At 44.8% G+C, this 21,528-nt stretch overlaps 1 protein-coding gene across 1 annotated transcript; it reads right to left on the minus strand.

The window, feature by feature from the left end:
- Nucleotides 1-1,062: 1,062 nt before the first annotated feature.
- DHX57 (DExH-box helicase 57) lies at nt 1,063-21,091 on the minus strand. The gene is made up of 24 exons (XM_005436739.4): nt 21,038-21,091; nt 19,437-19,657; nt 18,605-18,757; nt 18,163-18,324; nt 16,623-17,437; nt 15,757-15,950; nt 15,499-15,620; nt 15,042-15,237; nt 14,172-14,296; nt 12,861-12,994; nt 12,135-12,189; nt 11,162-11,367; nt 10,040-10,156; nt 9,567-9,663; nt 8,130-8,303; nt 7,675-7,875; nt 6,584-6,860; nt 5,339-5,434; nt 5,168-5,251; nt 4,921-5,058; nt 4,044-4,118; nt 3,476-3,610; nt 2,255-2,455; nt 1,063-2,145 (listed from the first exon to the last, which is right to left on the minus strand). Exons 2-24 carry the CDS (start codon nt 19,646-19,648, stop codon nt 2,002-2,004), a joined length of 4,113 nt encoding a protein of 1,370 aa, XP_005436796.1. The 5' UTR covers nt 19,649-19,657; nt 21,038-21,091; the 3' UTR covers nt 1,063-2,001.
- Between the last annotated feature and the right edge of the window lie 437 nt (nt 21,092-21,528).

Genomic DNA, 21,528 nt, shown 5'->3' on the forward strand with positions numbered 1-21,528 from the left:
TTCTTGTAAAGGAGGGTGGCTTGCTCTTCTTTTCCCCTCTGTACCGTTGATGCAAGCTGGCCCTGCAATAAACCTGCAGACTGCAGCTCTTCCCGCAATACCTTCCTTTTTCAGTCTTCCCCCTTTCTTGTAACGCTCCTTGAGTGGACAGGTTGGGGGTGCATCCGTGGGTTCAGGAGGGGGAGGAGTAGGTCAGAGATGACCACTCGCGGTTCAGCTGCTGCTGGAGGTGGCTCTGATGCCCCAGGGAGGCCTATGGTCATGAACAGCAGCACTCTGCAGCATTTGCTGCTTGTCATCTGTATTTCATGCAGGCCCCTTGTTAGCACTGCTGCCTCAAAAGCGGTTCCAGCTCTGCTGTGGGAGGCTTGTGTGCTGCTGGTGAGCAGAGCAGCCGGGCTCCGGCTCTGCTGTCCCAAGTCATTTTGTCATATTTTATGCTTTTAATCTTATGGGGAAATAGAATTGTTGTGGGGGCTGGCACTGGTTTTGGTGGCAGAACGTACCTGCTGGAGGAAGCAAGTAATAAAACACCCCCTGAGCTCTATCCATGAGGCCGGGTTAGCGTACCCACAGTTCCTGGGAAGCCGGCCTGCTGGGGGTGGGGTGGGGCGGGGGGGCAGGGCAGCACTGTTGTGCAGAAACACTGCTACAGTAACAGCAGGCGCTGCAGTTCAGGCAGCAGGACAGGTCAGTGCCTGACCCCATTGCTGGTCCCATCCCTTGGGCTGTGTGGTGTTCCCAGACTTGCCCATTTGCCACCGTGGCAGGGCACCAGGACCCTTACAAGGCCTCCAGCAGGGTGGGTGCTGCTCGTTAGCACCTGCTACAGCATCAGCTGCCCCTGCCTTCGCTCCAGGGACAGCCTGGGGGCAGCTGCCATGTACCTGGCAGAAGTCAGAGCATGATTTCCGTGCAGAACACAGCCCTCCCTGACGGCTGAGCAGTCACCTACTCAAGAGAGCACCACTTCAAAAGCATGTGGAACCAAAGTAGTCCCCAAACAACGTGCCTCCCTCTGCTCATCATTCCTCAGCCTGAAGCACTTATAGGCAGGGCTGCTGGTGGTAGAGACAGTGTTTACTCTCATTTTACTATTGCAGATGAAAGCAAAGTTCACCTCACTTAAGGCACTTGCTATTATTTGCAATCGCCCGTGCATCAAGCAGGTCAGCTGTGGCAGTGCTCCCCAGAGCAGGAGACTGGCTAAAAGTTCCCAAATGTGGGAGTGACTTTCAGCTCTGTAGGAGGACTACCTGCCTGCCAGAGAAGGTTAACAGTGAGCAAATACCATCCACCCGGGGATCCATTTTCAGTGCTCTACAGCAGGCCCTCTCACCTGTGTTCCTGTTTCAAAGTGCAGCTGGGGGGGAAATGCCCACACTCTTCTGCAGTTTTACAGTGTGACCAGAAAAGCCTGCGCTGATCCAACATGTGACTTGCAACTGCTGTGGTACAGTCTCCTTGCCCGAGGACGCTAAATCCATTTCAGAACCCCTTAGCATGAATCAAGTGGTGCTCACCTTTTTCAGGGCTTTGGCTTGTGAACGGTAAGGAAATGGGTCAGCCAGGACTGACTGCCTCAGTACTCTCGGCCAGAACATAGAGAAGCAGCTTATGATGTCACATGCTGCTTCCAGACACCACTACTGCAAAAGAAGCAGCTAGGTAGCAGGTATTTTTGTGACCAAAAAACACTATTGCTGGTGTTTAGCTTCATAAAAAAGCATTTTCTTACTTGGAGGCTTTAAGTCCTCCTGGGAGATTTGCCATTTTCCCATTTCACAGAGTGTACTGGAAGCCACCTCATGTTGAACAAGTAAGCTCTCTGTAAGCAAAGGGGGAAAAAACCCCACCAAAACCTGTCAGTAGCACAGTTGGGAAGTTGGTCTTCCAGAGATCAGCATCGTGTTTTGGGACAAAAAATACATCAAGACACTGATGTTACTTGGTATGTTCTCAGGCAGTAGCAAATAGTCTTTATAGAAAGCTGTTCTTGTGTTATTGTGTGGTCACAAGCTTTACAATCATACCAATGATCTGAGATCCACGGGGGCACATGCATAAATCCATGCTGGGATTCTTGATTTTATCCTGCAGCAGCTGGTCTAGCTCACAGCGCAGCTCCTTCACCAGCTCAGCAATCTAACACACGTGGTAAAACACAGGCAAGTGTAAGGCTCATGAAACGTAGCTCCTGCATTCTAAACACAAGCTCTGGAGCATTCCCAGGATTATTGCTCCTTTTCCTTACCTGGTGAGAGGCAGCAACAAACTGTATCCATCCATCATCAAGAGAAATGACAAATTCTCCCTTCTGCAGCTGCACGTGAACCTGCCCGCCTCCCAGCAGGACCAGTGGGTACACCGACACCATACTGCAGTCTCGAATGAACACACGGCTGGTCTTGATTTTCTCATGATACACCAGGTAGGGGCTCTCAAAGTGCCTAGTCTGGAACACGTGTGCAACATCCTCATTAAAGTGCCACAACTCTTCCTACCTGCTGGGGAGGACACAGGCCTGCCTGCCTCTTCCACATGGGCTTCCCCACCTCTTCTCTGACTGCAGAGAACAGCAAACGTGCTTAAAATGCACCTGCGTGACTAACAGACCCTGGCTGACCTGTAAGAGCTGCCGGTAACTTGCCAGTTACCCCTTGCTCCTTCCCGCTTTGCAGTGAGCATATGAGAAACCGGTTAATTCATCAAATGTCACCTAAAGGCCCCAAGTGCTCCATTTCATGCCAAAGACATTTTCATGTGAGCATTTGTTACGCTCTTTCAAAGCAAGAGTGATGAACAGGCTCAAAGCCTTTATAACCCAAATATGTGGTTAATGATTACAAGCCCAACTTTTCTAAAGTAATTTGTATCCTGGAAAAGCAACGAATCATCAGATATGGAGACAGACCATGAGACAAATACTAACCATGTATCATGGCAGAGAGAGAGGAGCTCCCATCTAAGTATTGGCTATTAAGCTGGAAAGGAAATTAACTTCAGCGTTTGAGGACCCACAAAGAAACAAACCGGAGTATGTCCCTAAATTATTTACCAATAAATAATGTTTCAGCTGAAGAGACAATGCCTGGGGAGGGGCAGTGGGGAGAATTCATCTACGTGTATGAAGGTGCAATCTCAGTCAATTGGATTGCAAGGCTAGGCCAGGGGAGCACTCCAGCTGCAACATTTCTGCGTGCAGCTTTGCAGGTGCAGCTTAAGAAAACATGAACGGGGGGGGTTACTGCGTCTGCTCATTCCACTCCAGAGACTGGAGTTTAACTGCAAGCCCAAGAGGACACTCGTAACTCACGAACTCACTGTTACTTACAATTCTAACAGGACTGTTCAAACATGAATATTTTTTTGTAAGCATCAATAGGGGCCCTCACTGTAATCTTATCTGCAAGGTGATTTCTTTTATGGAAAAAAAAAAAAGAGAGTATGCTTTACAGAAAAAAAGAATCCCGACCTGATAATTCACAGATGAAGGGTGAATGTGAACATAACCATCACTTTTGGTAACAAACTTCAGCTCCTCTGCTTTTGGTTGCATTTTGACTGCTCCTGTACTGGTCTTCTGGTATTTGCCCTCTGGCTTTTTCACCTGTATGGTAAATAACAAGACAAAATGTTATAAAAATCTGCTGTACCAGAAAACCTTCTTGTGTCTTAATTTTATCAAAACCAGAAATTCTCAAGTATTAACACACTAAGTCACGAGAGACAGATACTACACTTTGAGGTGCTGTCTAACCCTGATGGTTCATTTGTAACTTCAGCCTTCTAAAAAGCTGTAAATTAAAGTAGCTTGTTACAATTTGCTGCTGGCTTGTGTGTATCACCAAAATCAGCCTGTAGGAACAGCAGCAGTCTCGAGCAATGCAAACTGGAGCTCAGCTGCCTGGCTCTAACACTCTCAAGCAGCAAGCTTTGGCAACTTCAGCCAGGCTCAAGCTGCCACAACCAGCCCTGACTGAAAGCAGGCCATGTGGATATGCTGGACAGCAGAAGAGAAAATGAAAAAGCACTCTTTTTACCTGGACAACATTAGGATACAGTGCAGCACACAACATGGCCGAGATCAGCTTGATGTTCTCTGCATTTGAATTTGCCTGTGAAATTAATGCATGCGTTAGGTATTCTACAGGTAAGTCTATGAAGGTAAAGCCCTGCTTCTGGAATAACTGAATTCCTGAAACCAGTTTACTTTCATAGCTGCACTGCTGTGCTTTACAGGGGAGGACTAGTTACCGGTCCCAAGTCTCAGGCTAGCCCTGGCCTGTGTTCCCCCCACTATCAATGGAGCAAATTGGTCACCAATTATCTCAGCGCAGTTCGTGCCAAACACAATGGTTCCCTAATGTCCGGCTACAAAGCGGCTTGTCTCCAAGGAAAAGCGAGCATGAGTTGCCCAGTGCACCACTGAGACTCTACAACTACCAAACCCTTACCCACCTCGTCATATAGCCCCAGGAGATCTCTAGCTCCCCAGGTACTGCTTTCTGAAGATTGTCCCCAACACTGAAGTATTTCACTGCCTGCTCTGTAATGTTCTCTCTTCTCAAAATAAGGCTGGCACTAATCCCAGCATGCGGGCCCAGTCATGAGTCAGACCAGTGCCTTTCCACCACTTGCTGACTTCTAAGGTGTCAAGTTAGCAGTGTTTCACTGTCTCAGAGGAGGAGGTTTCACAGCTGGGCCTGTTCTTCCTGGTCTCACGCAATCAAGGCTGGTACCAGCAAGCACAGTGCACAGGGAAGCAGAACAGCAGGTAGGAGGTGACTGTTGCCAGTGTGAGAGAGACCACAAAGCCAGACTGTGGCAGGAAGCCCACCAGTCTAGAGCCCACCTGGCACCCACGTGAAATGAAAAACTGTGGCGTAGTTTTGGAGCGCTGACATGCTGTAAAGTTACCTCTTCTCCTGTTGCATCCAACACGCCATCCCCTCCTTGGGACCACTTCTTCTCAATGTCTCTGGCTCTTAATCCCTCCTTCACAAACCCAATGTCAGAAAGCAGTTCTGTGAATTGCCGTTTCAGACTGGCAATTTCCTACAAACAGACAAAGGGCTGTGACAGGTGCCACACAGAGTATTTTCGTCACCAGGACTCTGCCAGTGTCTCAACCAGTCCCTGTGAGAGGCCACAAAAACAGACTTACCTGAAGAACTCTTCCTGACAAAAAGTTCTCCCTGCAGTAGTTGTAGCTTGCCTGAGAGCCCTCCTTGATACTTAAACGCCATCCCTAATTGAGAGGATGGGAGGAAACCTTTAATGAAATATTTCAGCTTGAATTTCAAACACATCACAAACCTACTGAATTTCAGCTCACCTTATAGGCCTGGAGAAGAGCCAGGTAGTCGCTGTTTCCTACTGCGAACTCCAACTTCTTTTTGTTTGCTTCTTCCCTTTTATCCCACGGTGACACCTAGGCAGGCAGTAACAGATTAAGCAGGTTCTTCCCCTCACAACTTAAGACAAGCCATTGCAAGAGCTGCATGGCACCATCTTTGGTATTTTCAGCACAGCAGCTCACAGGTCAGAATGCAGATTTTCTTCATGGATAACAAAAAATATGAGGTATTCAAAAAATGCCCAGTCAACCACAGAGCACCTAAGCCCACTGCCCTATCCAACCATGAAAAAGCCACAGGTAAATTTGTGATTGACCAGATCACAGAAAATATTGCAGTTTGGGCAGACCTCTCTGCAGTTGCAGAATGCCAAGATCCATGGAAAACAGGTCCGACAGATCTTAGCAAGTTAATGGAGCTGAAGCTCACAAGAGAATGCCTGTAATAGAGAAGAGCACAGCAAGTCTAAAATCCACTTGGGTCTGAGAGAAAGAGAAGGTGACAATAAACTCAGGACATTCAAGAAGCTGAATTCAAGTTATTCTATATCACCATATAGAAACATCGCACTTGAGGTCAAAATGCTGTAGAATATGCCCAATAAACGTATGGTAAACAATATGTAATTAAATAACTAGAAAAAATCTGTTTCTGATTCTTTCCCAACTATCCTCAGTGAAAACTATTTGCGCTACTAACGACAGCAATCAAAACCTCAAGCCCGATTTTTCGTGCAAGTTTGTACACTGCAGTATCAGATGAACACCACTAAGAGCACCTGTAAGTACAACAGCTGATTCAAAAAGCCAAAGCAAAGCGAACACAAACAGATCCAGACTGAACTCTACATTCACAGCTCAGACACGTCAACTTCATCATTATCACTGTTGCGTAATTATTTCTAACTGCTCCTTACATTAATTTTCAATTTTTACATCAAATCTGGACAAAGTGGACTAGCTATACTTGTTCAAATTAAAACTAGTATCTATTCCGTTTCTACTGTTCACTCATAAATAACATTCCTGTTGCTGCTGCATGGTTTTGGTCTTCTGCTTGTAACTGGACTTTTTTCATGGGCACTGCATTAACTAACATAAACAATGCAGGCTAAAAAGGAGAATTAAAATGCTCAGGTGTCATACTGCAAGTTATAACAGTGTTTTGCTGCTGCATGGAAACATAGCACTTTCGAAGCAGGATACGCAGTTAAGAATACTTACGAAAGGTGACTTAAAGGCCAGACTTGCTGCTATAGTTAGTGCAGGATCCAGGCAGCGGAAGATGGTGCCAAACAGCATTAACTTGCCAATCCTGACATCGACAGGCAGAGAAGCCAAGTGATATCCCAGAGGGGTGAGCTTTTCATCTGGAGTTAATGCTCCCAAGTCTTGTAGTCGCAGCTTTGATGCTCGCAAAGACTCAGTTTTAGGGGGCTCAATTAGTCGTGATAAGACGGAATGAAGACTGTGTGCAGAAAACATCTCCAGAATTTTGATTCTTAAGGAGAAAAAAACCCCAACAAACCATTAAAAAGGAATAAGAAAAAAAAAAAAGGAGCTTAGTTTCATACACAGGACATAAAGAGTAAGTTTTTATAAAAACAAAACAAAAAAACCCCAAGAGAAACCATGCTTTTAAGAACATGCTCCCTAGAAGAGGACCTGTAACACGTATTTCAAGTCAGGAAGCAATGCAAAAAAAATAGCTGGGGGTCTGAGCACTTCATGTAACCCCACAGAGTCCGTAAGGACAGATTCCTATTTAGCACTTCAGGGTTTAAAATTAACTTTTTTCTGTAAAAAAATGTTTGTGTTGTTTCGTTTCCTTTTTGTAAAAGGGGTGCACAGTGTGCAGCAAGGATAAGAGCGCCTCTTCATGATGGTGGTGCTTGATCCAGGTCGCGGCTTTACTGTGCTACGCTGCACTGAAACAACACAGGGGAGTTTATAGCACAAAGGGACAAACATCAGCCATGGGTCTGGAGTACAGGAACGCAACTGTCTTCTCTGGTGATGAGAGATCTGAGAGATGCGTCTTTTTACTAGGACCAGATGGCAGGATTCCTAGGATCAGATCCTCAGCTCTGCTAAGGAATGTGAAGGACAGGAAGAATTGGTGGGAGGGTGGGATTACGGGGGCTCTAGAAGCAGAAGCAATGGGATAGTAAGATCAAAGCAACCAGTCAAGAAAGAGTCTTAGATCTCCAGAGCATGTTTCTTGGTTTCGTAATGTGAGAAAACACCGGGGAAACTAAACACCTTGGTAATGGCATTCCAGGCTTTTTCAGGCAACACAAGGAACAACAGCTCACCTTAGACAAAGCTGCTCCAAGGGCACTCTTTGTATTTCTGGTAACTGCTGTTTTATAAGCTGATGGTTATAGTGATGGCTACTGAAAAGATGAAAGCAGACACCTGAGGCTACACGGCCTGCTCGCCCTTTCCTTTGCAGAGCGTTGGCCTTGGACACAAATGTGTCTTCCAGACTTTCCATTCCTTTGCTTGGGTCGTATCTACAGGAGAGCAAGCAACAGGCTTATATTCACTACTGCAGAGTGAACAGACTGGAGGTCAAGCAGGCAGATGCCGCCAGCTTCTGTAGGGACAATTCCCACCCCTGCAGTTGGATCTGAGTCTAGACTGCCTTCCTCCACCTTGCAGCAGCTTTCTTTCAAGCTTTCCCCAGCTCTTTGGAAGCTAAAGTATGCAGCTCAAGGTATAGAGCAGTTCCCAGGATCACAAAGCCCTGCAGAATGAATCCCAGTACCTTTTCTCTTTCATTTTTCCAGAATCAATCACATAGACCACATCATCAATGGTGACAGATGTTTCTGCAATATTTGTAGAGATGATGATTTTGATAACTCCTGCAGGAGGCCTGAGGAACACAGACTGCTGTTCTTCACTAGACAGTGAAGAATGAAGTGGATAAACAACACACCTGGAAGGACAATATGACAGCATGCTCAGTGCATCTCCAGCCTTTTCCCTCTTGGGAACAATCTGCCTGCACGCACTGTTGCCTCACCCATACTAGACAATGCCCACAGCCATTCAAAGCAATATAAACCCGGCAAACTCTCTTCCCTATCACCTTTAAGACACAGAATGATAGACTCATTTAGGTTGGAAAAGACCCTAAAGATCGAGTCTAACCGTTAACCAAACACTGCAAATCCACCACTAAACCGTGTCCCCAAGTGCCACGTCTACATGCTTTTTAATACCTCCAGGGATGGTGACTCCACCACTTCTCTGGGCAGCCTGTTGCAATGCTTGACCACCCTTTTGGTGAAGGAATTTTTTCCAATATCCAATCTAAACCTCCCCTGGCGCAACTTGAGGCTGTTTTCTCTTGTCCTATTGCTTGTTACTTGGGAGAAGAGACTGACACCCACCTCGCTACAACCTCCTAGCTTTAGAGAGCAGTAAGGTCTCCCCTCAGTCTCCTTTCCTCTAGACTAAACCACCCCAATTCCCTCAGCTGCTCCTTGTAAGACTGATTCTCTAGATCCTTCACCGGCTTTGTTGCTCTTCTTTGGACACACATCTCCAGCATCTCAATGTCTGCCTTGTATTGAAAGGCCCAAAATGGAACAGGATTCGAGGTGCAGTCTCACCAATGCTGACTACAGGGGGATGATCACTGCCCTGGTCCTGCTGGCCGCACTGTTTCTGATACATGTTCTAAGGGAAGGTGGAGAGGTTTACAGAAGGGACAGGTCTCAGAATAGAACTGAGCAAAAATTCTGCCTCTCTTGAATAGTCTACAATCTGCCATTTATAATGCCAGGCTGGAAGAAATCACTCCAGCGAACCTTCCCATGGACATCTGTATAAAAACTGTTGAGTCAAGGAGATCCAATTACATCTCCATGTAACAGCCTAAGGCCAAATGCAACTGCAAATGAAAGTGTCTCAGCAAACAGAACAAGGGCCGAGGTTAAGTTTTCAACAGTCCATCAGATCATGCAAAGCACAAAGTGGAGAACACATTACTAGGGTTTCTGAGAATTTCAACAACTTGAATTGCAAACCAGCAAGATAGCAGAAAAGGAGCTACCCTGACTGGAGTCAAGGCTTTCACATCACAAGATGTCTCACACGTTTAATAACCTTTATTTATCCCTGGATAAAGGCTTTCTGCAGGAAGCTACTCTTTATTTAGGTAAAGACTGATAGTTCTGGAGCTTTTCTGCCTTACCTCTTGCTGTGTCTATTATTAAAAAGAGCATTAGTCTGGAGCTGCTCATAAAGCATCTTGATTTCTGCTAGACCAGGCAAAAATATCAACACAGCACCTATATACATAGATGTAAAAAAAAAAAACCAAAATAATAATAATAAAAAAAAAAAAAAATCACTCAACAGAAATGACAGCATGTTTTATCAATGTGCAGAAGGCCCAAGTTGAAAATCCAGCTCTGTTTTGCAATCGTTGTGCAAAACCCACACAGCCTGCAACAGTCTCACCAGACTTTCCGAAGTAGACAATTCTCTCACCTTCCCCACCCCACATATATCAAGAGCTTTGTTACTCAGCTAGAACTTTTTTTTTTTTTTAAATAGTCAGTAACTACAGAAATTCTGCATGCAAAACATTAGCTTTGGGCTGCCTATAAGTGCACAGCCTCCATGAATCTACTTTTGTGCACCCCACAAGGACAATGAGATTACCTGGGGGGTATGAATGTCTGCCAGCAACTATCCACTCCAGCAAGGCTTCAATTAATTCCAGATTAACCTTCTCCAAGTCCATGACAGACATTGTTTTCAACACTGTCTTGTCAACCCCTGGGGAAAAAAGAAATAACACACACAGTAAGTCCATCTCTTGTAAAAAACATCTGCTAGATGCACTGAACCAGTGTGGCTGTACAACCAACCACACTTTGGTTTAAACAGCATCTGGCTTAGATTAGTCAGGGGCAGCTCCATGACTCAATGTGTCATATTCCTGCTTCCACACACTCCTGTTTCAGGTCTTCCCTTCCTTTCCATGCCTTAGTGGTGCTCACACCTGTCCTGTGCACAGCCTTAATGAGGATTCATCTACTAGCAGAACGATGTGCATGCATACTAGTGATAAGAGCCAAAAGCCTTCACATTGCCACTCACAGATACCTCCAGGACTATCTTCTCAAGCTCTCTTTCTTCTGCCTTCCAATGTTTCTTGCACAACTCAAAAAGACACACAGACTCCATTACTCTTCTGAGACGGTAACTGTCTAGCAGGAACCTGAAGCTTTTAAGCAAATGGCTCTCACTCAGTATCACTGTGGAGCTCACCATAACGGTGTGCAGGACTCTTCAGGACTAAGCACAAGGAGGATTTTGATGACTACAGAGTGGAAAGTTCATGGAAGAGTCCAGTCTGCCTCTCTTAAGCCATTCAAAGCGACTGAATTTCTCAAGAAAGGCTTGTCAGGCTGAAGTGACCTCCTTGAAGTGGGCAGATACATGCTGCTCCAACGAGAACAGATACAGAGAAGAAAGGGGAATCGACAAGGCATCTGAATAGGGATGGAAACATGGTAGCTGAAAACGGTGCTTTGTCAGATGCTAAGAACTGTTTTCAGCCAAGATGTTTGTTCTGGTTCAAGAGAACAATGGGTTCTTTCCCCCCCACCCCCAAGCTGGCAGGTTTCTGATCTCATCTAGAAGTAGTAATCTGGTTAATCTTCACAAGTACAAGACTAAATAATATACATGTATTCAATATACAATATTATATGCTAACGTACCACATTGGCTGGCAAATGTTATATGCCAGTTTATTAGATTTAAGAAGGAGCTCACCTTTATATCGTGTAAGGAGCTGCTTCAGAGTTAATTTTTGGTCTGGGTCTGAATCTCTGACAACTGTGTCTGTGCCTTCCAGAATGCCAGCACGTCTCAAGTCCTCCTCTACTTCTTCAAATGCAGTTCGTTTGTGTCTTCCATCCTGTTTGCTTTCTTGCTTGTTTGTCTTCCGCCTGTAGGGACTACTGTCCTCTAAAACATACCTTAAGAGCAGAAGAACATTCAGTGGTGTGGAAAGAAGCCTAAAGAGTCTTTTTCTAATAATTAGCTATGGAGATAGGGTATCAAAAGTATTTATGTATAAATCTGAGAGGAACTTTGTATAAGCAGGTTGCAAAACTAGATAGTATCAAGGACAAGGTGCCCTTCTATACTGGGATATCAGTCTTTTAAAAGATGTGATGCAAAAGACTAGGGCTGCAAACGTGATCTTGACAGCTAAGTGGGCAGCTCAGAGCAACAATCTGCAAGTAATTTACAATATCTGATCAATTTATTATCTGGAATATCTGAGCTGCTGTGACTCTCCAGTAACTACAAATGGTAACAGGGATCTGCAACCGGAGATGCAAGGTAGGGCTTACAAAAAGGAACTGGTAGCCTGCATTTTTCGCCTTCAGTGCTGATATCTACCTTCAAATTTCTTTTGCTTGCCAACGTCTAACCACCACCGAAACAAGTAAAGCACAAGCACTGACAAACTCTTCATGACAAAGCTCACCTTTTCTTGAGTACTTATGTAGTATCTGATGCAGAAAGACTTGTTTTGGCACAAGATCCCAGACCCCACTGCAGTATAAGCACTATGGTTTAAAGACAGTGCTTTAGTAGAACTCCAGTACTGAAGGGGATATGGGAGGTTTGAAAGGATTTAATTTTTAAATCTATGCACAGAACTACTTCAGTCTCAAGGGTCAACAGTGCAACCTCAAAGGCTGAATACATCTGAGAATGTTTGGCAATTTCATACCTTGTCAGTGCAATCACATCTTCCAGAAAAAACTGATCCACAGGAAACGTTCGACCTAAAAGGAAACACGTGAATAAATCTACGTACCACACAACACGCAGAAAAGAGGAAAATGGCAAAAGATGGTTATCGTTTCACACAGGTTATGATGCTGTACACTGGCTTCACGGCTCTCTTCTATACTGCACTCTTCAACACAATTTCTGTCTAGGTCAAACAGTGGATGTTTTCCAAGCATGCATGTTTTGGTAACATGTGCTTACCCAGTCAGAGAATGGCTAATGTGTTCCCATAAATGTGTTAATGAGGCTACATGGTTTCTGTCATGTTCAATGTAATTATTCAGTAATTTAGGAGGCACGTTTGGGTAAACATGTACACATTCAGCTGGATCCTTTCACTGCTTTGTTTTCACAAGGACAGAGAAGGGTCTTCAGCTGTGGTGAAACTAGCTCAGGGAACCATGTCATGCACACAACGTAATTTTTGTCTTTTGGGGAAGGAAATTTTGCTGGTATAGAGGCAGCACAAAAAAAGCTCCACTTCCAAATCTTCTCTCTCCTAAATTTCATGGGTCTTTCCTTCTTGGAATCATAGTTCTTGTATAAATCCTCATCTTGCCACTTTGCAAATTAGCCCACTTGAACACTTCTCAAGCAGAAATACTGAAAACAAACCCCTAAAAACAATGAATGTGACAAGATAACAAAAATGAATGGTTTTCACCTGGTATGTTAATAATTGGACAGGAGTGAAAGTATTGAGAAAAAAGCTCTGCATTCAAGGTGGCACTCATTAGTATAATGCGCAGATCTGGCCTCTGAACCATTATATCCTTCAAAACCAGCAGCAAGAAGTCACTGAAGAAAAAAAGCAAGATGACATTTTAATTTCTTCAGTGTTAACTTCCAGAGTCTCTTTTTTTCTTACCACTCTGTCCACTTTCCTGCTGTTTTCAATAGCACAGCAATACAAACACAGAAGTACAAGCTTCTCAGAATGGCTAGAGGCTAACAGCGCAGTAAATTAACAGAAGGCAATCTACTTACTCTTTGGTTGTCCCTTACTAGAGTGCCAGGACTACCCGGCAAATTCATTTGAGCAACAAAAAGCTCTGACTACCTTAGGAATTAATTACATTACTAACAACATAAGAAAATTAGATAACAAATTAACTCAAACAAACAGATGAGTCTTTTTTGCTCCTCTTTCTCACTGGAAGAGTTATTCAAACTTACCCACTCTTTCCTGATCACTGTATTCCCTACATATTTATAGCTTTTGTGGCATGCCTAGAAGGCTAGCTTGAAGTGATTTTAGATGAAAAGGAAGAAGGATGCTTGAGAGATACAAGCCCTTTTATGGAGCTATAGTATAATCTGAGCTGTAGAATAACAGGTCACAGTCAAAGCCTCCTGGAAACTCACTGCATTGCAGTGTTCCAAAAGGAAAACATCAAAGAAAAGGATCCTTGCCACTTAGTTTACAGAGATACTGATAGACATTATATTTTGCCTGACATCAGCAGGTTAAGTGGGGTAAAACTGCAGGAGGCTGGAGCAGGATAGGATGCGACAGTCCAGAACTAGTAAAATCTATAGACTGGAAGAAAACGTGAGTGCTTCTCCCTTGCAGGGGCTGTGCTGAAGCCTGCAGCAGGAGAAGTAATTCCCCCAAAAGGGCACGTAAAGAATCACAGTATTTGGTAAAAGCTGAAACAAGGGAAGAATAAGAACCAGACAGCTGTGGCTAAAAAGTTACTTAACCCTCCAAGCCCATCCAAAACTTCTTTCCAACAGCACTGCAATGTGATGGCGGGTTGGAGGCACAGAAATATAAGAGACGTGCTTTCTTTGCAAGCTGCTGCAACACAACTTCCTACTGCCCAAAGACAAGAACCTAAACCCAGACTCCTCCCACAATCCCACATTACAGCCACAGGATCAACAAGTCTGACTCCAGTTACTTGCACCTTAGTCACCTTTAGCCTCCTGACTATGTTTCTTCATTTTGCTTATGGGATAAGAGATTATTTACCTTTCTTCTGTTCTTTCGTGAACTTCATCAACAATAACATGTGTGATTCCCTGCAAAGTCAGATCTCCTTCCAGCCTTCTCAACAGCACACCAGTAGTGCAGTACAAGAGTCTGGTAGCTGAGGACTTGAATGGTAAGACAAAGCATTCAGTTGACTTTGTGCAACAACATAGAATATGTGTTGCTGTAAAGCATTCAGTTTCAGCTGAGTGCCAGGTTTGACAGAAAGGGAAACAAGCAATCCCTGCTGGAGATGAGCTGATTTTTATTTTCTTGATTAAAACTTAAGAACACCTGCTTCTTACCAAGGGGCACTGCTAACTTTATAGTTAGGGGTAAACAAAAAAACCCTTACCTGTTTTCCCAGGGGAAGTTGTTTTCTGATAAACAACTCATCTCTGTCCCTAGAAAGATTTAGCGAATCTCTTTTTTTAACATAACTCTTGGAAAAAAGCAATCAGCTGCAAGGTAGACAACATTTCACTTCCAAGAGAAGTTTGAATTCAACCCCCCCTTCTGGCTGACTGAAGCTGTACCCTTCAATCTCCCCTTGGGAGAAAAACAGAAATGGAGACACAGTAGCCTTCCAGAGGACAGTATTACTCACTCTCAGACCCCTTCCATATCTCAACAGAAAGTAACGCAACAATACAAGACATAGTACTACACTCTCATTATGTAAAGTCCACTGTAAAGTGGACTGTGCAACTTGAAATAAAATACAGAATATATCTCCTAATATAATATATAGATGCTACAGACTTCTTATCTCCCTATATGGCAGACACAAGGCAGAAATTCAGTATGCTAGAGAGCGCTAAGCAAATTTTAATAGAACTAAATTAAAAGCAATAAGCAAAGCATGTATACCTTCACACTTTCTAGACGGATCTGATATCCAACACTGAGTCCAATCCTTTCTGTTCTTTCTTTGGCTACACGTTCAGCCACAGAAATGGCAGAGATCCTGCGAGGCTGAGTGCAGATGATGTTTGCAACTCTGCTTGGAGATCCTTGCAATGAAGCATCCAAAATGAACTGAGGAATCTGAGTGGTTTTCCCACATCTGCATGACAAAAATCAGGGATTAATGAAAAAAAACCCCACAAACCCAATGCCTTCCATCCATGTAAATTAAGATGACTGCATTCCATTCAAAATTTGCTGTTTCACTAGTATCATCCTTCACATAAAGTTCACATAGGACTTCTGCCACTGGTCACAGATGGACCATGGCCCTAACCTTTTCAGGACATGGATGCATATTTCACATTCTTCTGTGCATACTTTTGATACATAAAGGCTGTATGTGCAATCATGATCTTACCCCGTCATGCCACTCACAACAAGAACTTGGTGGCTCTTAAGCAAATCAAGAATGGTTTCTCTCTCTTGCCATGCAGGGAGCTTCTGTCTTTCATACAACATGGATTGGAAGTGCCTAGAAGACTGATGCACAAAAACAAGACAGCATGACAGGAAGAACCCCATTGGAGCAGAACAGAATGAAAAAGCAGCCTGTGGCTTAAATATTTATTTCTCTAAAGTAAGCATGAAAACAGGTACTCTGTTCTGTACGTCATACCTTTTTCAGCCGAAACTGCGTGCACAATTTAACATTTTCATTATACAGAGACTTTGCCTGCACATCATACTTTTTGGAAAGCTTTTTCTTGAGGTTCACGTAACTCTCATTCTCCACAACAACTTGTTCAGGCTCATCTTCCTCCTCCTCTTCTGCCACCTCTTCTTTTTCCTGAGGTTCTGACACAGCTGAGGCTTGAGACAGAGAATGTACAGCTAGGTATTCGTATCACTAAGGAACAAAACCTCATCAGCACTGCAGAAGTGACAAATGTTCCAGGAGCATTCTCAACAAAGAACCTTGTTAGGGTGGAGCTGAAGGTCTGCAGGACTGCTTCTGGCATGCATTTAGTTCAGTACTACCAGCAAACCTCCCGTCACCCCACCAAACAAACCACAATTTCTCCACCTCCAACCCACTTCTTGCTACCCCTGCACCAGCTGTGCTATGCGACACCATGGTTTGGGTGGCCACATGGTGAACCAGACCGCTAACTACTATGCCTTCCTGAATGTTTTTCATGTGTCTCAGCTCCCTTCTCTGATTCACAACACAACCACTTCTGTGGAATGCAAGACTGTGATGGCAGCACCAGCTTAAATTAATTAAAACTACCATATAACATTAAGTGTTAAACCACTGCCAAGTACTTTTAAACCAAGGCTGAAACCGAACCAGGTACTTTGGTGACAGATTATGGGTCTGGCTCACTACATGGTCTTAACGTCTAGAAATAGATTTGGAACAGATGCCTGGATTGGGCTCTCTGCCTTCTTTCTCTCTTTTTTTTCTTTAAAAAAATCTTTTTGACTGTTCTTGGACCATAAGGGTCTAAGAGAGAAACCATAGAGGGAAGTGTGGTGTACCTTCAGACATTCGATTTGAGCCAGCTGTACGCTCTGTCTGCAGCTTTACCAATGGTGTTGCTGCCAGCAGCGGTATAGGAGGAACACTGTATTTGTGGTGAGTACTTGTAAGTAACTCGCTTATTTCGGATTCATCTTCTAAGCAAGTTACTAAGGTGTACACCACTGGTTCATCAGATTCTGCAGCCATCAAGGCCTTTCCAAAGAGGAATTCAGCAATGTGTAAACGACAAGCAAGAGGTAGATTCTCGTCAGTGGAATAAAAGGCCACAAGAGGTGCCTGACGTGGATACTTGTTTTCTTCAGGAAATCTTACTTCAAGTTCATACACCGGACCATCACTGTTAGGTCTGAGATGAACATCACCTACAGAGCTCCTGGCTGGTTTTAGTGGGTGGTTTGGAGGGAATTCATGTCCAAATCTGCATTTTGAACCAAACCTGCAGCCTCCTTGGAGATAAAATTTACATATTTCCTTTGCAGTCTGCTTTGCTGTGTCCCTAGTACAATCACCCTTTTGTTTAGATTTGCTGCGTCTGTTTGCTAGGTACTCCAATTCCAAACTAAAAGTCCAAACGCGGTTTTGAATTCTTTCTACAAATTTTTCTCCATAGATTGACCGGAGGGCAAAAGCCTCTTCTTGTCTCTGTTCTAAACATTCTTCTTGACTGGCTTCAGCAGCTGTTGCAGAAACCTGCACCTTCTCTCCATATCTTTCGGTAAAGCACTGCAACAGCAAATACTCCAATGATGCCCCAATATTACCATTGCAAGATCTCAATACTGTCCTACAACGCTCGCTGTCAAAACCATACCTGCAACAAAACAGAGACAACATAGCAACGAGAGACTTGTATGAAGCAAAATAACCGCAGATTTGCTTGATTAGGCTTACAGTAAGGGAGCACGTATAGCATGAAAAACCATTACTACTATTGGAGGGAAAAAAATCCACACCAAAATATTCGCTATTTTCAATGACAGTGGCAGACAGTAATTTGGTGTTTGTGAATGCTAGTCTGTTGTTTATAAGGTGACAAATTAGTTTGTGTGGCAACTATTTCACACCCCAGAATGCAGCACGTAACAGTTACAGGATTAGATCTCCCAGCTGAGCTGTATAAATCGAACTCTTCCAAAAAAGCTGAGTCGTCTTATATATAACACACTCAAGTAGTTAATAAATGCTCACTTCTGAGCAAAATGGATGAAGAACACTTAAAAGGTTTTGAAACATTAACTACCAGGAAGAAACACACATATAACAGCAATGCTCCCTGAGCTTTCTCAGTGTCTGTTTCATTGTCTTGGAGAAAGAACTGAAAACTTCACTGAAAAAAGGCTGGAGTGATTTATTATCAAAAAAATGTTATTTTAAACTCATCTAGTTGAGGACTAAATTTGTAGGAGATACAAACTCATCAGTTCTTCACACAGAACTTCCTTGGAGCCAAGAGGAAGTCCAGGCACTGAGGGCTTACAGGATTGAGACTACTGATTTACCTCTTCAAGGTACAAATTATTAACTGAAAAGCATCACCTGGAGAGCTTGTGCACAGCAAACGAAGACACTTCACTTTCCACAGTTCTGTGCTCAGCAGATGACCTTGGTATTACGTCACAAACCTCCTGATCTGTTGACCAGCACTGTTCATCATCAAGGTAATCGGCTTCATCATCATCTTCACCAGAACCAGCTACTCTGATAAAAAGAGTTATCAAATTAAAATGAAACAAAATTATATAGTTTGGTAGATGCAAACTCTGCCTCTGGAGTTTTAAATCCTCCATTTAAATGGAGGATTCTGCTACCCTTTTCCCAGAGTTAAAACTGTAGAAGAACAAAACAGACTCAAAACCAAAGGATTCGACATCAAATTAAAAGTTAGGGGAAAAAGAATACTGTTTTCATTTCTAACAGTGTGCCTGTTAAAGTGTGCTCATCTAGAAGAGCTAGAATTAGTGCCTCCATTTAAACTAACTCTGATTCAGGAGCCAGCTCCTGCCCTTGAAGCTCCTGAAGAAGTTCTTTCACTCTTCTCTGATTCTCCGATGTCATGTGTATGGTCTGCAGAGGCATTCTCGCTTCAGGTCTCTGTTTCGTTTGCCCTCCTCTTCTGGCAGGTACACTTGATCTAAAAATTAAAACATAACACAACAATTACTTATTTGCCTGGCTCAAATGTTCTTGACTGAATTGGGATGTGTTATGAGCCAACCCTGTATTTCAAAACAGAAAAACTAAAATAAGGTAAGTCCATCACCTAAGGATTACTCAGCTGGGTTCATTCTTATGTGACCAGGATGTGTGGGTCTATATCTGCACGCACACACCCATGCATGTATGTATTTTATCCTATGTCAAATCCATATTCAAAAAAGTGATTTAATAAACACTTGGTTGGGGTAAAGCTGTTCTCAGACTACAGTCCAACCACATATGCCTAAGCCACATTGGTCAGAATACATTCAGGATACTAAATTCATTCTAAATTGCTTATTTTCCATGGCCCAGCTTCTTCTTTGTTATACACAAAAATTAATATCCCGTGTTTATTAATGCTTTCTGATCAAATATGTCCTGAAATTACTTATGACCAAAGAAAATCAGAGGTTCTAGTTTTTTTTCTAGAAGACCAACCTTCCTAGCTAAATATTAAAAAAATTAATCAAAAAGGACAGGTAAAAACTGCTTCATACTGAAACAGCTTCATCACCTCTTCACTCAAGTATATTCAAAGACGTCAAAAAAACATCCCCAAAGTATCCCAAACATCTCTATGCCACCCACCCCCGGCAAATTAACAGAAAGACCTGGATTCCAGCCTTGGTTCCTCAAAGAGACAAAAATCATCTCCATCATCCCAAATTTTCGTTGAGCATTTCCTATTTCCACCAAGTTGAGACTTGTTTGAATGGCCACTCCTGCCTCCTCCTCCTCCTCTTCCACTGCCTCCTCTTCCTCTTCCTCCTCCCCTTCCTCCTCCTCTGTTGGGCTTTCCCCTTTTCCTCCCTGCTGAACTCATGTTCTCTTCCTGAGAAAGGGGAAAAAATAACCTTTAAGTTATGAAGATGATTTAGCACATTGCAAATGTACAGGGCACACTTTATTTGTTTTTCCATGTGACAAGAGATGATACCCTCTGAAACCGCAGTTAGTTAATTATTTGTATGCTGGTGTACTTTTATGCACCTGAAACAAAGTACATTCTTCTAGAACACAAGTTCTGTGGTTTTAGAAAATAAAGGTAATACTCCTCACAACAGTTCAGCCAAAAACTGCAGGACCTCTGGCAAAAGGATGAGCCTCCCAGCAGTGCTGCCTAGCCTGGGAACTCCAGTTCCACCACTCTGATGGAATTTTTTTGGACACGGGAGCCCAAAGGACAAAGCTTCAGGGGAACTTTCACAGCAGAAAGACTCTGCCCTGCCAGTTTTCGACTTGGAAGTTTGCAGGGCTGAAAATAAAAGGTTGAAGGGCAGCTGAAGCCAAAAATAGTTTGTTTCCACATTAACCTGCTCCTGACCCATATCCTTCTGGCAAAGAGCTGCCCAGATGGCTGAGCGCTCTGTGGAGCCTGAGCAGGGGAACAGCCAGGGACCTGTCTTGGAAAACTGCAGCCTTCCTCTCCTTCTCACAACATAACCTTCACCAGCTCCGAGACATGCCCATTAGTGAGCAGTTGTTGTCAGTGACAGAACGGTCCAACATTAACACGTGCCCCAGCATCATGCTCCGGCAAAAGGAAAGCTGTTGCAGGGATAGGTAAGCAGATGCGGGCAGTCTGCCAGGGGCTTAATACCCGGATCTTTGCACTGGCACCTCCAGACCCAGGACAAGAGCTGATGCAGCCACGCAGGAGTAACAGCCCGAACGAGGGCATGAAGAGCAGCAGCAGTCTGGGGCTTGGAAAGAAGCAAACTTCCCTTTTTGCAGCAGTTCTGCCCCACCGGAGCTCCAGCAGGACTGGCCGGGATTCAGCAGACAAGCCGACCCCGGTCAGAGCCAGCCCGGCGTGGGGGAGGGAGGCAGAAGGTCCAGCCCGGCCGCCGGACACAGGCGCCTGCAGCCGCCGCCGAGGTCACTGTCACAGAGGGTCCGTCCCCCTCCCCCAGCACACGGCAGCACCTCCCCGCGGCCCCCGCCCCGCGCGCGTCCCGGGCCGGCCGCTCACCGGCGCCCCACGTCCGGGGACCCCCAGACCGCCCCTCCTGGCCCCGCCCCGCCTCACCGCAGGGTCCCCATCCCCTCCTCCCGCCACCATCCCGGGACCCCGTCCCCTGCACACTCCCCTCCTCTCCCCTCAGCCTCCTTCACGGGCCCCCGCGCACCCCCTGCCCCCCCGCAGGGCCGTTACGCCCCCCCGGGAACCCCACAACCCCGCAGACGCCCGTGCCCTCCCCCCCGTTCCCACCTCTCCGCTCCGCAAGGGCCCGGCGCTGCGCCCCTAACCCGGAAGGACCCACTTTTCCCTTCCGGGCCGCCGGCTACCTTAGCAACCGCGGGCACTTCCGCCTAGCAACCGCGGCACTTCCGCCTAGCAACCGCGGCACTTCCGCCTAGCAACCGCGGCATTCCCCGGGCTCCCCTGGCACGAGGCGCACACCCGAGCAGCACGCTCATGTGTGCGGTTCCGCGGTGCTGTGTGTTTGAATATATGTATTTGAATTTCAGCCAACAGTTGTAACAGTGACACTGGTTGGTTGTTTCTCCACGGATGCTGTGAGTGTTTAACGTGTCCTTTGCATGCACAAATAAAGACACGTATGGGAAGAAAATCTTGGTAGGTGCCAACCCCTTTTGCAAAACTGAGTGTATGGGATTAAAGCGGAGGAAATCTACACCAGTTTCAAGGTGAGGGTTACGTAAGTGACAAGTGACTCCAAAGCTCTGCAGCTGAGGTGG

This window comes from Falco cherrug, chromosome 6 (genome assembly GCF_023634085.1).
Source record: "Falco cherrug isolate bFalChe1 chromosome 6, bFalChe1.pri, whole genome shotgun sequence".
Classification (NCBI taxonomy): domain Eukaryota; kingdom Metazoa; phylum Chordata; class Aves; order Falconiformes; family Falconidae; genus Falco; species Falco cherrug.